Source organism: Carcharodon carcharias, chromosome 13 (assembly GCF_017639515.1).
Source record: "Carcharodon carcharias isolate sCarCar2 chromosome 13, sCarCar2.pri, whole genome shotgun sequence".
NCBI lineage: Eukaryota > Metazoa > Chordata > Chondrichthyes > Lamniformes > Lamnidae > Carcharodon > Carcharodon carcharias.
Window position 1 is genome coordinate 119,157,821 of NC_054479.1, and position 19,845 is coordinate 119,177,665.

At 44.0% G+C, this 19,845-nt stretch overlaps 1 protein-coding gene across 1 annotated transcript in view; it reads right to left on the reverse strand.

Annotated features, from left to right (window-relative positions):
* fbxl13 (F-box and leucine-rich repeat protein 13) overlaps positions 1–19,845 on the reverse strand; it is a 255,100-nt gene that overhangs the window by 38,934 nt on the left and 196,321 nt on the right. Inside the window, 2 exon segments of the mRNA XM_041203120.1 lie at positions 10,029–10,112; positions 11,660–11,786. Coding sequence (XP_041059054.1) covers positions 10,029–10,112; positions 11,660–11,786 — 211 coding nt within the window.

Sequence of the window (19,845 nt, forward strand, 5' to 3'; positions counted from 1 at the left end):
GGTGTATTCAGTATTAGGTGGGTTTATCAGTATTAGTAAGATTTATTAGTATTGTTAAGATTTATTAATCGTGGTGAGGTTTTGGTAAAGGTTTATTTGCAATAGTAAGGTTTATTATCAGTAGCAAGGTTATTAACTAAGGGTAGAGCTTCTCTAACCTCTAGAGTGCACAGGAACCACATAGAGCTTCAGGAATTTCTCAGGGCCTTGTCCCATTCCTGTGCTATGTGGGAACTCCAGGCTGCACCCATGTCTCAATAACCGCTTGTCAGTTGTAGCAGTTTGAGCTCTGGGTTTTGGAACTTGAGCAGCAGCTGGCATCACTGCGATGCATTGATGAGGTTGAGAGCTTCGTGGATAGCACATTTATAGATGTGGTCACCCTACAGCTTAAGAGTATGCAGGGACGGTGGGAATGAGTGATCATCAATCAAGTAGAAACAGGCAGGTAGTGTAGGAGTCCCCTAAGTGCATCCCACTCTCCAACCAGTATTCAGTTCTGACTACTGATAAGAGTGATGGTTCATCTGGAATGTGCAGGCTGAACCAAGTCCATGGCACCGCAGGCAGCTCAGCTGTACAAGGGGATACAAGAAAGACCTGAAGAACAATAGTAATAGGCGATTCAATAGTTAGGAGAATAGACAGGTTTGTAATGCAGATGTTAATCAAGGATGGTGTGTTGCGTCCCTGGTACCAGGGTCAAGGATGCCACTGAACGGCTGCAGAACATTGAGGTGGGAGGGAGAACAGCTGGCAGTTGTGGTGCACATTGATACGAATGACATAGGCAGAAAGAGGAATGTGGTCCTGCAGTTAGAATTTAGTGAGCTAAGTAGGAAATTAGCAATTAGGACCTCAAAAATTGTAATTTCTGGATTATTCCCAGTAACATGTGCAAATAAGTGTAAAAATAGGAGGATAAAAAAGACGAATGCATGGCTGTAAAGATGGTGCAGGAGGGAGGGCTTAGATCCTTGGGACATTGGGAAAGGCTCTGGGATAGATCAAACCAGTACAGGCTGGATGGGTTTTATCTACATAGAGCAGGGACTGAATTCCTTGGCGGGGGGGATGATAGCGGTATTGGGGAGGATTTAACCTAACTTGGCAGGGGTGTGGGAACCAGGAGGAAATATCACAGAGGGATATCCAGGTGCATGGATTACTGAGAGAGATACCACATTTACTCATGTAATAGTCGATCCCAAGTATAAGTTGACACCTGGCTTTTGGCCAAAAATATTCTAACTTTTTCTATTGACCATCTGCCCACCACCTCTCCTGCAGGCCAATTCTCTCCCTTTTGCTGACATTCTCTCACTCATCACTTCCCTGCCCGGCTCTTGCTGCTTCACTGCTTGACTCTCTCATTCACCGCTTCCCTGTTTGTTTCTGTCACTCGCCGCTTCCCTACCCGACTCCCCCCCCCTCACCACTTTCTCTCCCAAACCTTTGCCGGGAGAAAGTAATAAAGTCTAAAACATGGTTGACGTGCACATGTTTGAATGCTTGGTTAATAAGATTGATGATTTAATAAGAATGGTAAGATTGACATGTGGAAATATGGTTTTGTGGCTGTAACAGAGACCTGGCTGAATGAAGGGCAAGACTGGGTGTTAAATATTCCTGGAAACAAAATGTTCAGGAAAGATAGGAAAGAAAAAAAAGGGGAGGAGTGGCAGCTTTGATTAAGGAGAGGATTGCAGTGCTGAAGGGAGAGGATATCCCAGAGGATCAAGGACAGAATCTATGTGGCTGGAGATAAGGAACAAAAAATGCTCAGTGTAGCTATAGGTCACCAACAAGTGAGAACAATGTAGAGGAACAAATTTGCAAGGAAATTACAGAGTGGTGCAAGAAGAACAGAGAGGGAGGGGTAAGAGTTCCCAGAGTGTGTTCAGGAAAATTTTCTACAGCAGTTTGTTTCCAGTTCAACAAAAGAGGAAGTACTGCCAGATCTGGTTCTTGAGAATGAGGTGGACCAGGTGGATCAAATGTCAGTAGGAGAACATTTAGAGTTCAGTGATTATTGTATCATAAGGTTTAAGTTGGCTATAGAAAAGGACAAAGAACAATCTAGAGTAAGAATAATTCATTGGAGGAAAGCCAACTTCAATAGAATAAGAATGGATCTGGGCCAAATAAATTGGACTCAAAGGTTGGCAGGAAAAACAGTAGCTGAACAATGGGCTACCTTCAAAGAAGAGATAGTTCAGGCACAGTCAAGGTATTCCCTCAAGGGGGAAAGATAGGGCAAACAAAGAACAATCCAGAGCTCCCTGGATGACAAAAAGAGATTAAGATAAAAAAGAAAACGTGTGCTTATGACTGATGTCAGGTTGACGGAGAACCAGGCTGAATATAGAAGGTTAGGGAGGAATTGAAAAAGAAAATAAGAGTAGCAAAGAGGAAGTATGAAAAGAGACTGACAGCTAACATAAAAGGGAATCCCAAAGTCTATTATAGGTATATAAATAGTAAAATGGTGTGAAAAGAAGGAGTAGGGCTGATTAGGGAACAGCTGAGGTATTAAACGAATACTTTGCACCTGTCTTTACCAAAGAAGAAGATGCTACCCAGGCCACAGTGAAAGAAGAGGTAATTAATACAATGGAAGGATTTAAAATTGATAAGGGGGAGATATTAGATAGGCTGTCTATACTTAAGGTTCACAAAGCACCAGGACTGGATGAGATGCATCTAAGGATACAGAAGGAAGTGAGAGTGAAAATTTTAGAGGCATGGCCATTTCTTTACAGACGTCCTTAGACTTAGGGGTGGTGCCAGAGGACTGGAGAATTGCTCAAAAAATTGTTCAGAAAATGGTATAAAGATAAGCCTGGCAACTTCAGGCCAGTCAGTTTAATTTCAGCTGTGGGGAAACTTCTAGAAACAATAATTGGGAACAAAGTTAATAGTCACATGGACAAATGCAGGTGAATTAAGGAAAGCCAGTATGGATTTGTTAAGAGAAAATCGTGTTTAACAAGGGTTGATGAGGGCAATGCTGTCTATATGACATCCACAGACTTCCAAAAATACCACAACAGAAATGTGAGCAAAGTTATAGCTCATGGAATAGACAGTAGTAACATGGATTCAAAATTGGCTGAGTGACAGGAAACAGAAAGTAATGATTAATGGATGTTTTTCAGACTGGAGAAAGGTTTGTAGCTGAGTTCCCCAAGGGTCAGTGTTGGGACCCTTGCTCTTCCTAAATGAGCTAGACTTTGGTATTCAGGGCACAATTTCAAAATTTATGCATGATGCGAAACTTGACAGCATTATGAACTGTGACAAGGATAATGCAGAACTTCAAAAGGACATAGACAAATTGGTGGAATGGATGGAAACGTGACAGATGACGTTCAATGCAGAGAAATGTGAAGTGAATCATTTTGTTAGGAAGAAAATGGAAAGACAAGATAATCTAAAGAGTACAAATCTAAAAGGATGCAGGAACAGAAGGACCTGTGTGTACATGTGCAAAAATTATTGAAGGTGGCAGGACAGGTTGAGAGAGTATCCTAAGCTTTATGAATAGGAGCACAGAGTAAAAGAACAAGGAGGCTATGCTGAATTTGTATAAGACGTTAGTTCAGCCTGAGCTGGAGTATTGTATCCAGTTCAGGGCACTGTATTTTAAGAACAATGTGAAGGCATTGGCGAGAGTGCAGAAAAGCTTCATGAGAATGGTTCAGGGATGAGGAACTTGAATTATGAAGATAGACAGGAGAAGTTCTCCTTGGAGAAGAGAAGGCTGAGAGGAGATTTAGTAGAGGCATTCAAAATCATGAGAAGTCTGGACAGAGTAGATAGGAAGAAGCTGTACCCATTTGTGAGAGGATTGAGAACAAGAGGGTACAGATTTAAAGTAATCGGCAAAAGAAGCAAAAGCAACATGAGGAAAATCTTCTCATGTAGCAAGTGGTTAAGCTCTGTAATGCACTGCCTGAGAGAATGGTGGAGGCAGGTTCAATTGTGACATTCAGAAGGGAATTAGACCGTTATCTGAAAAGAAATAATGTGCAGGGGTACGGGGAGAAGACAGGAGAATGACAATAGGTGAATTGCTCATTTGGAGAGCTGGTGAAGACATGATGAGCTGAATGGCCTCCTTCTGTACTGTAACAATTCGTGATTCAGTTTATTTGAAAAGGGTTGAAAGAGCAGGAGGCTGGTCTCATGGGTAAAATGAATTCAGAGAGGGGAGATAGGAGTGAAATTAGAGATTCAAGTTCAAGGTAGGAGGAGGAGGGAACTTTAGAGGAAATTTGGTGTGGTGGGCAAGGGGAAATGAGGGAAGCTGATCGAATGATTTCAATCTTAGTGATTTGAGATGTGGCACCCATGAACAACCTTCTGGGTTTCCTGATCTCAAAATAATTCCCCCATTTAGAACTCATCATTAGGCTAAAGACCAATGGGTTATATTACATTACATATTTTTATGTACTGGGGAAGAAAACGATTTGTGTGGTGGGGGAATACTAGGTAAATAGTCAAATGTTAAAGGCCAGAAATGGAAGAATGCTCTGTAAAAGATTTTGTGGATAAGTACAACATAGGTGATACCAAACTAAAAGATCAAAAGAGTATCAGACATGTTCCCCTAGTCTCACTTCAACTAGTAGATGTAGCCAGGTTGGTGTCCCTGGGTGAGGAAAAAGAAAAATTGGCAAGAACTCCTCTTTTTGAGCCCGTGGCCCATATTCAAGTGCGAAGAGATACATTTCAGTAGGAAGGACAACATAATGCAATATAAAATAAACAATACAATTCTAAAGTGGTGAAGGGGCAGAGGAACCTAGAGATATGGGTACAAATTGTTGAAGGTGGTAGTGCAGGTTGATGAAGTAGTTGATAAGTCATAGGGATCCGAGGCTTTATAAATAGAGATATAAGCAAGGCAGTTATGGTGAACTTAGATAAAACACTGGTTCAGCCTCAACTGGGTTATTGTGTTCAATTCTGGGCACCTTACTTTAGGAAGGATGTAAAGACATTGGAGACGGTGCAGGAAAGATTTACAAAAAAGGTCCTAGGGATGAGAGACTTCAGTTATGAGGATAGATTAGAGAAACTGGGACTGTTCTCTTTAGTGAAGAGAAGGTTGAGAGGACATTTGATAGAGGTGTTCAAAATCATCAGAGGTCTGCACAGAGATGAGGAGAAACTGTTCCCATTGATGGATGGGTTGTGAACCAGGGGACACAATTTAAAGTGATTGGCAAAAAAACCAGAGGCAACATGAGGAAAACTTTTTTTATGCAACAAGTGGAATACACTTGCACTGCTTTAGAGTGTGGGGTAGGTAGATTCAATTGTGGATTTTAAAAAGCAATTGGATAATTATCCAAAGAGAAAACCTTGCAGTGCAAAGCTTGCAAATCGTTGAGCTCGCTCTGCCTACTTCTTTCAGGCAAGAGGGAATGAAAAGGTCGGGAGTGGGACTAGCTGAGTGGCTCTAAAACAGAACCAGCATGGACGTGACAGGTTGAATGGACTCCTTCTATGCCGTATCTGTTCTACGTTTCAATGATCGTTATATACAGCCCAGGCAACAAGGGATTGTGTAGGTTGTAACTGCTCTTCTTCTTCCCTCTCCTCTCATGTTTCCTCTCCTCAGCTCCTCCCCTGATTTGTGGTGGCAAGGGCTGATCTCTCATAATGGTGATGTTGTGCAGCATGCAGTATGGAGCATACACCACTCAGTTGAAAATTGCAAGGATCTTCCACAGCAGTCTAGGCAGTGAAATCGTTGCTTCAGCGCACCAATAGTCTGCTGTATCACATTTATTGTGGCAGCATAGCTCTCCTTGTATATATGCTACACATGATTGCAAGGGCTCGGAACCAGAGTCATGAGACAGGTCATCAGCAGATATCCCTTGTCTCCCAGTAGTTAACCTAGTGGCTAAAATACAGCTGGTAGAGCATTCTGTCACAGAAGCCATCATGACTACTGCCAGGATACTGGGCATTGGCCATTCTTGATGCTGTGCATAGGGTCACTTACCATCTACACGTTGAGACAGTGAGACACCTTTAGTGCCAGTACATGGCAGAGTTGACATGTGGTGCCTGCAAAGCGATAGAAGTGCAGTGGTGGACAACCTGCACCAAAGAAAAAGCCTGCAAACCTTGCAAATTGTTGAGCTTGCTCTGCCTACTTCCCTCAGGCAAGAGGGAATGAGATGTATAAGAACCTCAGTGCAACAGTGCACTGCAAACTGCGAGATGTTGCTAATATCTTCAGCACCAACCTGGAAGGAGCCAGATGCATGAAATTTCTTCACCACAGTCTCCTTCACAACCATTGCTCTGCTCTGAGATTGCAGTTGTGGCTGCAGCAGCTGGCAGATTTAAGTGACACCTTCATCGTGAAGCCCAGATATTTCAAACTTGTTAAGGTTCAGGTAGAAGAATTGCTCCCTGAATACCCTGGATGGTTATGGTACCCTGCTGAAAGCCCTTCACCTCCTCCCTCTCCTAACAACTTGTCATGCTCTATATGGCTTCAACTTAATATCCCAGTCATGCTTAGTTCCAACAGGAAGACCTACACCCATGTCTAGTTTGTGTAGAAACCTTAAAGTCAGCACCTGCTATACCACTCCCTATGGAATTAGGAAAATACCAAAAATGTGTAGAAATGAAGTAACAGCCAGAACCAGCAACTAACCTGTATGTGGCTGATAAGCCTTTAAATGCTGATGGGGGGATCCTTCATGCTGCTTAACACTTGTTCAAATGCGAGAGGGCACTGGCTGCAGCATAGAACTCCAAAATAGCAATGTGGTGTCAAATCAGTGTTGCAAGATCTGATTGTTCTAAATTCTTTCAGTGGATACGAACTGTGGAGTGAATTTTGTTGGTGTTGCAGGGGGCCTGACTATGAGCCAGAAAGCCATGGGCAATCTTGGCTCAGCCATTTGGGGACCCACAGCCACATTTTAGGTCCATCAAGCAGTTAAATAGTTGCTGATGGGACACCTGTTCCTTTAAAAGACATGAACCCACCCCCATGAGCTGCCAACCAATCAGAGGGCCAACAGCTTAGATCTCAGCCATAGCACCAAAAACGATGGCCATTGCTGGGACTGCACCCAGCCAGTTGCAGTGATGGACGCTGCCCTTGCAACAAGGTGTGGGGTGGAGAGTCACTGGGACAAGTCAGGCAGCTTTGGCAAGGGCTGTGGAGGAGTTGGTGAGGCCAAGGGGTGATTGCCGTGGGGTGGCCATTGCCGCCAGGGCCCTTTGTGGACCATAGCCCACAGGGAGACTGTCAGAATTTATCAGGCAGCCTCACCATGATGTGGAGAGCCCACATGCTGCTGGTAAAATGTCAGCAGCAGTGCAAAAAGGTCCTTAATTGGTCACTTAAGTGGCACAATTGGTGTTTGGACAGAAGGATCATCCTCTACCTTCCTCACTGCTGGTAAAATGCAATGGCAGCAAGTACTCCACCCACCACAACAACCTCTTAACTTCCTTTGCCATTTTTTGGATGCCCCCGCCTCCTAGTCCATCTCTAGAGGGCTGATAAAATCAAGCCCTTTGTGTGGTAATGTCTTTACCAAGATGATGCCCAGCACACTTCACATTAGAAGGTTCACATACACTGTGGACACCATTCTGGATTTCAAATGGTACACATAGCACTCAAAAAACAGGGTGGACTTCTCACCCACAGACACTTGGTATAGCTCTGCTAATCCGGACTTTAATGTGAACTTCACCATAGGCAGGTACTGCCTGCATGAATATCAATAGTCTCATTGTGAAGAACATAATAGCATTTATTCTGTTTTCATTTGGATGAATATTATGGGCAATTTTCAAATAACTGAGAGAAGAGGGAAACCCAAGACATTAAAAATAACTTTTAACTGAAATTTAGCCCCCACTTGTTGGACTGCATAGACATCATAGTACTTATGACTAAAGGCCATCATTAAGAATAATGTTTGAATAAGAAGCAGAAGTGCACTATGGTCTCTATTGGGTGATCTTGTTTAAATACTGACTTTTAATTACATTTGAATTTGATTTTGTTCCAAGGTAACTTTTTGTACTTTCTAGGTTTTGAATGGGGCATTACCAGAGAGAGAAAGCAAACAGTAACTGTATTGTGTCAAATTATTTTCATAAATTTGGAAAACCAGAATGGCTTCCCCACTCATGGCCACAGATTAAAACTGTAGTCAGCCCCCAATAGCATAATTGGACACCAATGCACATATTTAAATAGGATCCACTGGTTTCCTGCATGTTTCCTTGCCACTTGATCAGAAGAGCAAGTTTAAAAAAAGAGACATAGGAATGAATGTGGATGTTGGCAGCTAGATCTCCTGGATAATTTTAGTTGGCTATCCACCTGGTTTCTGCCAAGCAGGTATGGTTAAAATCACCCTTTCAGTTTATAAGCCTCTACCTTCTCCAGCAACAAAAAAACTTGAGTTCCCTTTTGGAAAAATTTATGGATTCAATGTGCATTAGAATAGGTTCATCTTATTTAACAAATTAGCCAAACATTTGATACAACAAACTGCAGATAAAGTAGGTTACAATAAATATTCAGACAAATAATATAACAAAGTAGAACAATATTACTGCAATTTTCCAAATATAATATGCATATTTTTCCCTTCAGATTTATCCAGAAGTTAGGGTGACCTATTATAAGTGGTAACAAAACAATTTTTTTTAAACTGCTGGTCAAAAGCATCTTTTTGGATGTGTTGTAAATAATAAGGCATACACACTAGAAATGTAGCATTTCGATGGTATTTCTTTTAAATTTTTCGCGATTTAAAGGCATAAATGAGAATCGCCTTTTTGTTTTCATTAATTTTTGGCACTTATAAACTTAATTTTTGAAAGTAATGATCAAGAACCCAAAGTCTAACATTTGTCTCATTAAGATGGAATTTCCATACTGCTGCTTTTACCATGGTTTTCAATAACTTAAGCTGGAAGGCTGCAGGATAACTTATTCTCTTTACTGCTTGTTAAGAGTTAAAATTTTTAATTCAAAACATTAGTACAAAGAATCCCAGTTTATACAAGGTGCCCACCATAGGGAATTGCTCTGTTAACAAAAATAAACAATTAGCAAGCAAATTCAGCTAGGCTGATTAGTTTGATAGGTGCCATGTTCATGCATCTGCCCCTGGAAAGAAACTGAGCAACTCCAATTCCAAGCATATTTGGATGGGAATAAAACAGAAAATGCTGGAAAAACTCGGCAGGTCTGGCAGCATCTGTGGAGAGAGAAACAGAGTTGATGTTCCGAGTCTAATATGACTCTTCCTCGGAACTGGAGAGAGGTAGAAATGCGATGGGTTTTATTCTATTGGAAAAGGGTGGTGTGGCAGGTGAAGCAAAATAGAAAGTCAGGGATAGGTTAGAGGGCAAGAGTGATTAAATGACAAAGATGCCATGGAACACAAGACAAAGGGAGTGGTAATGATATCATAAAGATGAAAGCTTTGGTACAGAGCAGGTGTTAAATAGCAGAATAAAAGTCAGCACTGTCTGAAAGCAAAATAGCCTAATGTGTTAATAGCAGAGAAAGGATCAGCGCTGTCTGAGAGCAAAACAAGAGAACAAGATATAGACTGACACTTGTGTGGGGGGGGGGGGGTTTCTGTTTTTACTTCAGATTTCCAGCATCTGATGTATTTTGCTTTTATTTTATTACTTGGATGGGAGGCTTATGAACACCTTGCATATGTAACTTACTGCGCCGAGCTCCTGTGTAAATGATTTGCTTGTGAGAAAACCATAAAAAGCCTTTCAGATGATTCACTGCTGCACTGAGTAATGTGTATGTGTGTCACATACTGTGTGTGCATTACACATGGTGATAAGGCAAATTTGACTCTCCATTCATGAGAATCAGAGTGCATGTTATATTTGAGGCATTTTATATTCAGAAAAGTATGGTAACGAATCTTCCTATCAGGCATTGATTAAAACTAAATAGTTATACGTTTCTGATAACAGAAGTGACTTTTTACCTGTAATCCAATATCAATGACCCCTGAGCACTCTGCTACTGTGAACTCCCTTATCCTCCTGTTGTGAGCAAGACCTTCTAAACCCTGACAAAAAAAAAAATTGATATTAAAAGAAAGTTTGAAATATATATATCAAGAAATCAGCAGTCTAGATTATTGGAATAAACTGGTGCAGGACAAATGAGTCATGACTGCTGTCAGGAAACTGGGCACAGACCCATATAGAGGGGATGAGCTGACTGTAAGCAACTTGATTTGCTGGGTGAGTTTACCAAATTTCTAAAGGGGTGCCACAATCAGCTTGGGATCCTTATTTTAACATTATAATGAAACTTTTTAATAATTCAACCCATGCCCTGGATGTTTATGATACAATCCATTCTAATATCATGAGCAATGCATTTACATCACATGCCATCTAAAATAAAGTTCAATTGTACTTCTTTCACTGGGCAATTCATTGAGGTTTTAAGAAGTGACAGAACTTTTATGACCCCTGAATATTAAAGCTCACAGTCTACATTTTGGGTTTGATTGAAAATATGTTGGCCCAGATTTTCGTCCCCAGGTCAGATTCACAGAGTCGGGAGATTTCCCAGCTTGGAGAATCCGACCTTTAAAAATATCACCCGCAGGTCGGATATTCAGTCAGTAGGGGGTGGGCTGAAATAGAATTTGGGCAGGCGACCCCGGAACAAGCACGAAGGCTGCCAGATGTAAAAGCGGGCTGGGTGTAAGGCCTGCTTCCATGCTTCAGAACTGTGTTTAAATATTTTTTTAAAAATCCTCAGCCCTCGCTTTTCTCCCCCCACACTCCATGTTCCATCCATGCTAACACATGCTTCCCACCCACTCCCATGGCCCTCACCCTCTATGCCAAACCATGCACCCCACCCACCTCCCATTGCCCCCATTCCAACTCATGCCCCTCTACCTACACCCCACTGCCCCATACTCCATGCCAATCCATGCCCCTCTACCAAAGCCCATTGGCCCCATACTCCCTATGCCAATTTCATGCCACGCCTATTGTAGCTGGTACTTGATCATCAACTTTGATTCCTGAGGCTACCCCTGCAGTCCCAAAAGTCACATTCACAGCCATTTTTGACAATCAGATTAAAGTTCTTGAATTGTTATTTTAAAAGTGCTAAAAATTTGGTTTTAAGGAACTCCAAGGGTGTTTCTAGCAGTAGACCTGTATGTGGCTTTTGGAACTATGAATAGGTGCCCTGGGACTAAATGTTTGAGGTCTAGATCTGGTTTTGGAGGAGGAAATGGTATTGAGTCAGTAATCTGGTTGCACTGGTGAAAAGACGATGGCAGCTCCGATAAGCAATGGGAGAAAGTTGGCATCACTCTACAGGTCTGACTTAAACTGCCCCAAGACACTGCTCCATAAACTATACAGTACAGAAAGAGGCTATTCAGCCTATCTTGTCTGTGCCAACTCTGAAAGAACTACCTAATCAGTTCCACTGCCCTGTTCTTTCCCTATAGTTCTGTAGTTCTTTCCATTTAGGAAGTGTTTTCAGACATAAGGCTTTTTCATGTTCTAAAGAATGCTGTTTGAGTATGATGCCACATGATTTTTTAGATAAATACCATTATTTTAGAAAAATGCTTTTAACCTGCTCTTGTATGTTGGTTCCTGTTAGGTCAATGGTGGTCAGAGAAGATAAGTTTCCTAACCATTCAATCCCACTATCAGTTAAACGTCCACAGTAACGCAGTCTCAGATGTGTTAAACTCTGGCACCTGAAAGAAAAAGTTACAGTAAAATAGATACAAGGTTGGATGCAATAATGTATCTGTTCGTAACTGAAATTTTGCTTTTCAATTCATGGTAAGAATGAAAATTGATTTAACATTGTCCTTACTCTAAACTGTTTGTGGCAACATGTCTAATCTTTATTTTTCAATATTTTATTAAATACATCAGGACCATTTAAGAGAAATACTTAGATTTCACTACTACATTATAAGATAATATTTAGCAAATATATTCTGTCATTTACCATGCTTAACAAGTAAACCAGTTAGGAACCAAGTTGTAATACAAAAAGACATCAACAGAAGATAACAGCAAATTGTTACCTGAATAGTAATGGTTTTCTTTGCTATTTACATACAGGACATAGAAAGAAAGACGCTACAGCTATAAGGCTATAACTGAACTGAAAGGTTCAATTCCTCTAACATTATAGAGCAGTTTATAAGCATCTTCAGGAGTACAATATATAGAATAGCTTTTAAAGAATAATAGTGTCCGTGTCTTTATCATTATACTTAAGTCATGCTGAACATGATTTTATACTCAGAATACATGATACAGGTCAAAGATTATGATATTCAACATGAAGAATGGTATCATATGATTACACATAATAACTTTCCGTGTCCTAGACAATCACATGAGCAGGAAATGTCATCAGCTGAAGCAGGGTGAGCTCTGGGTTTCAGAGTTTGAGCAGCAATTGGCAGCACTATCCATCTGCAAGTCTGGGAACCACAAGGATAGCTCATTTCTGGATGGTTAGCTCAGGCAAAGAGGGAATGTGTGACCACAAGGCAGTCAAAGAGGACAAGGCAGTTAGTATAGGAGTCAAAAAATAAAAACAAAAAAACTGCGGATGCTGGAAATCCAAAACAAAAACAAAAACAGAATTACCTGGAAAAACTTAGCAGGTCTGGCACCAAACCTCCCTGTCGCTTGCCATTTTAACACTCCACCCTGCTCTCTTGCCCACATGTCTGTCCTTGGCTTGCTGCATTGTTCCGGTGAAGCCCAACGCAAACTGGAGGAACAACACCTCATCTTCCGACTAGGCACTTTACAGCCATCCGGACTGAATATTGAATTCAACAACTTTAGGTCGTGAGCTCCCTCCCCCATCCCCACCCCCTTTCTGTTTCCCCCTTCCTTTTCTTTTTTTTTCCAATAAATTATATAGATTTTCCTTTTCCCACCTATTTCCATTATAAAAAGAGAAAAAGGAAAAAAAAATATTTTATTTATTTATTTATTTTTTTACATCTTTTATGCTCTCCCCACCCCCACTAGAGCTATACCTTGAGTGCCCTACCATCCATTCTTAATTAGCACATTCGTTTAGATAATATCACCAACTTTAACTTTAACACCTATGTGTTCTTTTGTATTATTGTTGTTGACATCTTTTGATGATCTGCTTCTATCACTGCTTGTTTGTCCCTACAACCACACCCCCACCCCACCTCTCTCTCTCTCTCTCTCTCCGCCCCCCACACACACACCTTAAACCAGCGTATATTTCAACTCTTTCTTGGACTCGAACTCAAGTTCTGTCGAAGGGTCATGAGGACTCGAAACGTCAACTCTTTTCCTCTCCGCCGATGCTGCCAGACCTGCTGAGTTTTTCCAGGTAATTCTGTTTTTGTTTTTGTTTTAGTATAGGAGTCAACTGTGTGCATCTCTCTTACCAACTGGTATCAGTTCTGAATATTGGTATGAGTGATGGTTCCTCTGGGGAGTGCAGCCAGCACCAAGTGCATGGCATTATGATTGGTTCTGCTGTACAAGGGGAGAGGAGGAATATTGGAAAAGCAATAGTGATAGAAGATTCAATAGTTAAGGGAGGTGTTTCTGCAGTTGCAGATGTGAATCCAGGATGGTATGTTGCCTCCCTGATGCTAGGGCCAAAGATGCAATGAGCAGCTGTAGAGTACACTGAGTCGGGAGGGTGAACAACCAGCAATCCCAGCCCATATTGGTACCAACAGCATAGATAGAAAGAGGATTGAGGCCCTGTAGACTGATTTTAGGGAATTAGGAAAAAAACTAGGAAGCAAGGTCTCAAAAGGAATAATCTCTGGATTACTTCCTACATCATTCCCTAATAAATATAGAAATAGGAGGATAGAGAGGATGAATTCATGGCTGGGGAGATGATGCAGGAGTGGGTGTTATAGATTCCTGGGACATTGGGACTGGTTCCAGGGTAGATGGGACATGCACAGACTGGTAGGATTGCACCTGGACAGATCTGGGACTAATGTCCTTGCAGGGCCATTTGCTAGTGACATTAGAGAGGAAAATCAAATGCATAAAGAATTGGAACAGACAGATAGCCTTAGCATAAGAAGTAGTATGACACTAGCAGAGACCTGCAAAACATTTAGATAATAGGTAGGTTCAGAGTAAAAAGGAAATTCAATAAGACTAAAATGTGTAAAAGTAAGCATGCAGAGTGAGGTAAATAAGGTAGGTGAGCTGAAGGTGCAGGTAGCCACGTAGAAATATGGAGCTGGATTTTTAGGCTCCTTGCCAAGGGTGTTTTCGGTGACATGTGTGTCTAGCCCACTTGTCTCACACTCACCCCTGACCCAGTCCCCATAATATGGTAGGCAGGCGGGCATCAACTTTCCTTCCAAGGTGGGTGGTGGGTTGGCTTGAATAACATGCCCCCCACCACCACCTCGTAAAATTCCGACCATGATGTTGTGGCAATAACAGAGACCTGACTCAAAAATGACAGGACTGGTTATTAAATATTCCTGGTCACAATGTGTTCAGTAAACATAGGGAAAATAACATAAGAACTAGGAGCAGGAGTAAGCCATTTTGCTCCTTGAGTCTGCTCTACCATTCAGTAAGATCACGGCTGATCTAATTGTGGCCTTAACTCCATTTTTCGGCTTGCCCCCCAAAACTTTGACTCCCTTGTAGAACAAACATCTGTCCAACTCAGCCTTTAACATATTCAATGAACCAGCTTCCACTGCTTTCTGGGGTAGAGAATTCCAAAGATTAACAACACTCTTGGAGAAGAAACTCTTCCTCATCTTGACCTTAAATGGAAGACTCCTTATTTTCAAACTGAGCCCCCCAGTTCTAGATTCTCCCACAAGAGAAAACATCCTCTCAGCATCTACCCTGTCAGACCCCCTCAAAATCTTATGATTCAAAAGGTCATCTTTCATTCTTCTAAATCCCAATAGGTATATGCCCAACCTGCTCAACCTATCATCATGAGGCAATCCGTTCATCCCAAGAATCAAATTAGTGAACCTTCTCTGAGCTGCCTCCAATGAAAGTATATCCCTCCTTAAGCAAGGAGACCAAAACTGTACACAGTATTGTATTCTAGGTATGGTCCAGCTGTTTCTGCCAGATTAGCACCTGGACTTGTATACCATTGTTCTAGCCATGGGTGCGTTTCAGCAGTGGCTAGGCGAAAGGGGGACGGGGCACCTCAACCTCCCTCCAGGTGCCCCTTCTACTCAAGGAGTCAGGCAGGTGGCATCAGGCACCCAATGGAGGAGGATTGCCAGCCATGCCCCCCAGGGGCATCCACCCAGGACACTCAAAGGGTGCCATGCCACTCCAACTTCCCTTTTCCAGTGACCTCATCAACTCCAGCAGATCAGGCCGAGGGGGTGAACCTCCACCTGAGCAGAAGATCCTTAGCAGGCCGGGGGCCTCAAGGTCTCGGGCCATCAGAGGACGCACGCCAAAGTCATCTTAGACAAAAAGGCATGGCAACTGCAGATGTTGGGGCTGTGCCTAAATGTAGCAGTAAGGTTAGAAAGATTAAAAAGTATTAAATGCACACTGTTCACTCACTGTTTTCAATTTTTAAATATATATTGATACTATCCTTCTCCAAGTCTCATGGATTCCATTTCCATTCTATTGGCTTCAACATTTACAGTCATTTAAGGGTCCAAAGTGTGGCCCCCCCGGCCAATGCAGGCCCCTCAGGATCTTCAGTTGCATAAAATCTCTCTCATTTCCACCACGGTGAGTAGTCTATAATTCCACATCTGCAACATCAGGCAATGCACAAAATTTGTGACACCACTGCCTGGGCAATACACCTGTCAGCCAATTTTCACAGGCAACCATGCTTTGGCCTCAGCAGAAGTGCTCATAGAGTTATTGATTTAACTGCAGCTGTTGCATTAATATCTGTTGTATGGCACAAGCAGTCAGCATGACTTACATTAGATTAGTATGTCCAATGTGTCATTGTGAATAACTTTTGCTGAGTGAGAACCTGTTTCTGAAAAATGTACTATAAACCTTTGAAGCCCAAAGGCTTCCATGCCTCTCTGCAGAAAGATGTAGGGTGAAATTTTCCCACATTTGCACTAAGTGCGTTAGCAGGCTGGTAAAATGACATTTTACCCGCTGCCCGTAATGGCAGATTTTCATGCCGTATCATTCCAAACCCACCTCATTATTTATGCACTTTTGGGAGTCACGCCATTTCCATGGTGGTCAGGCTCTCATTTGCCTGCTGGCCATCACCCCTCCACCGCATCACACTGGGCGCCATGTTTTAAGTCTAGCCGCTAGCACAGCGCTTATTGCTTCCAGCTCACCACTGCTGAATGGAAGACATGGCCAGCAAAGGAAAAAAGACTGCAGCCCCCCGCTTCAATGATGGGTCCCTGGAGCAACTGCTGGATGCTGTGCAGGCCCACTGGGATGTTCTGTACCCCCGCTCTGGCTGCAGGATGGGCAGCAACGTGACCAATCCAGTTTGGGAGGCGGTGGCAGTGGCGGTCAGCACCAATGCCCTTCAAAAGAGGACAGCCACCCAGTGCTGCAAGAGGATAAATGATCTCTTCCATTCTGCCAGGGTAAGTCACCCTTCTCGTCACTCTCAATTCACACATTCTCAAACTCATCACACATCCTCAAGTCCCTCACTCGCTGCCAGTTCAAGGGACATCACCATTCACTCTCTCATACACACCGTCATTGTCCTCATCCCATCCATGGGACCACTCACGACCCACAAGGGCCAGGCATACTTATCATCTGGCCTGGCAGGCATCTTGCTTACTCTTTCTCCATCTCAATCCACACAACGAGAGAGAGAGGTCGCAGACTGGTGGCAGAATGCCCGAAATCAATGTCCTCATGGACTTTGAAAACAGAGCCATCCAGCTGGACAGCCACAATCTGGACCTGTGCTGACAGTGAGGCTGGTGCTGCTCTATCAAATGAGGATCCAGCAGTGCAACATCCATCAGGCAACCCTGCCGTGAATGATGTGTCCTCTTTCACAGGCCACTGCCATGCACTAATTACCTCTCCTTCCTTTCGCAGGCACATCTGCCAAACAGCCGACAGAGTCCATGACCCAGGGCTTCCAATCAAGCCACGAAAAAGCCTCTGGAGAGGAATCTGGAGGCACCCTCCCTGAAGTCCAGTCACAGCGCTTACCCACACCCTCCACCAGAACAGAGACACACACCTCGGTGGGACCTAGCTTTAGAGTAGCCACGGGATCACAATCTGCTGAGCACGTTGCACAGCAGGCGATGGCAGGGACTTCCCAGGTAGCTGGCACTCAGAGGGCTGCTGGAGGCCAGAACTTTGTTGAGCTCAAGTCAGATGGCGAGCCTCTGGACTCGGACATGTTATATTTGCTGGAGCTGCAGAGGCAAGCTCGGGGACATCAGGGAGGGCTGTCTGCTGCACTCCTCAGATTGCAAGGCACGATGGAGGAGTTCATCCAGTCAAACGCACTGAGGTCAACGCTGGTAGGGTGGCAGACACCATGGAGACCTTGGTTCAGGACTTCACTCCTGCACTGCTGTACGGGTTCAACTCCATCGCTGATGCCATAGTTGGCTTCCAACAGTGTGGAAGCGAGATGGGTGCCAGGCAGCTTGATCTCACTCCAGCTACCCCTGCTCCTTGAGGATTCAGCCTGAGGCCCTCCGGCAACCACAGGGAGGAGGTGCACACTCATGGCCCATCCATCCAGGTGACTCTGAGAGTGTCCAGCCAATCCGACTCCCCTTTTCCTGTGCCCTCAGCAGCTCCAGCACCACAGGCCAAGGAGGGTGCCACTGCCCCACAGCATGACCCCAAAAGCAGGCTGGGGCCCTCCAAGTCTTGGCCATCCACAGAACGCCTGCCAAAGTCATCACAGACAGGGTGCCACAGTCAGCAGGCTGCCTCCACCTCAACTGAGGATGTCTGGGGAGCAACAAGATGTAGTGGCTGGGTTAGGAAGGTTAAGGGGAATTAGTTGCACAGCCTGAGCATGGGTGTTAATCACTTGTACATACTGTTCACTATTGTCAATAAATTCCCAAGGATCTCTCCCTGCCTACGGTTCCTTGTTCTGATGAGCAGTGTTCTTGTCATTCAGATGTGAAACATTTCTGCACAAGATAAAGGCAGATGTCTCAGTCCACGATCTCTTCCCTGTGTTCTGTGCAGCCTTCAGACCAAAGTGATGGCTCGGCCTCACACTCCCTGGAAAAATTACTGATGCCTGCACCTCAGCGATGCTTGTTACTGCTACTAGAATGTAATGGGTAGGCACCACAGAGTTCTCCCATTCTCTTGATGTGCTCTCAACACATTTAAGGAGGGGCTGTCCCCATCTCTTCAGCATCTGTGACCATTGATGCTGTGCTCCAGCTCCTGAAGGGCTCAAGTGCTGAAGACGGTCAAAGCATTAGAACTTCTAAAGTTTCATGGCTGCATCTCCATGATATGGCCCTGATCACGGAGCCAGACAGGAATCAGGCATTGTCAGAGGCTATGTGAAGATTTATGGAGTGTCCTCACTTCATGTCGTCAACATCCTCCTGCAATTGAGCGACTATTAGGGCCTCCTCTGCATCTCCATGACAGCAGCATTCTCACAGAGGGTATTCGTGCTGCCATAAGCTAGACTGGAGTCAAACGTTCACAAATGTGATGTGAGGATCTATAGGGTCACCTCAGTGCACATCGTCATCATCTTCCACAAAACTAGCAGCTCTGAGGTCTGCCCAAGCGCGCCTGCCTTATCTAGACAATGTGAGGGCCTCACCCCCGTCATCATCGCCTCCAAGGACCTCCTCAGCCTCATCCCCGTTGGCATCTTCCTCATTAGAGAGAACATGCAGCTCCTCCATCTCTTCCTCAGCCAGCTCATCTCCCTGTTGCAGCGCCAGGTTATAAAGGACACAGCAGATGATGAACGTGTGTGACACCCTCTGTGGACTGTATTGCAGGGCTTCACTAAACTGGTCCAGGCACCGGAACCTCATCTTCATCATCCAGATGGTCTCCCCACCAAGTTATGAGCTGCAGTATGAGCCTCATTATGCCGTTGCTCTGCTGCAGTCTGAGGCCGCCGCACGGGTGTCATTAGCCACGGCCTCTGTAGGTAGCCCTTGTCCTTGAGGAGCCATCCTTGCAATTTCTGTGGACTCTGGAAGACTCCAGGGATCTGTGACTGGCTGAGGATGTAGGCGTTGTGCACACTTCCTGGAAACCATACACACACCTGCAGGATGCGTTTCTGGTGGTCACATACCAGCTGCACATTCAGTGAGTAGAATCCCTTGCGGTTGATATAGTCCACTGTGTGTAGCAATAGAGACCTGAGCACCACATGGGTGCAGTCAATCGCACCCTGCAGCTGTGGGAATCCCAAGATCTGGGAGAATCCAATGGACCTTGCATCCTCGCTGTCATGGTCCTGGGCATAATGCACAAAGTTGTGTGCCCTCGAGAAGATGGCATCTGTGACCTCATGGATGCATTTGTGGGTGTCAGCTTCTGATATCCCCCAGAGATCACCTGTGGAGCCCTGAAAGGAGCCAGTGGCATTCAAAATTGAGCCCTGTGGTCATTTTCACAGCCACTCGCAGTAGATGCCCTCCATGTCCCCTTGGCGCCAAGTCCTGCAGTAAGTGGCAGATGTGAGCGACCAGGTCCATAGACATACGCAGTCATCAGCGACACTGGTTCTTGGTCATCTGCAGGAATGATAGGCGGCGTCTATAGACCCTGGGCGTCACTAGGCACCAACCAGCA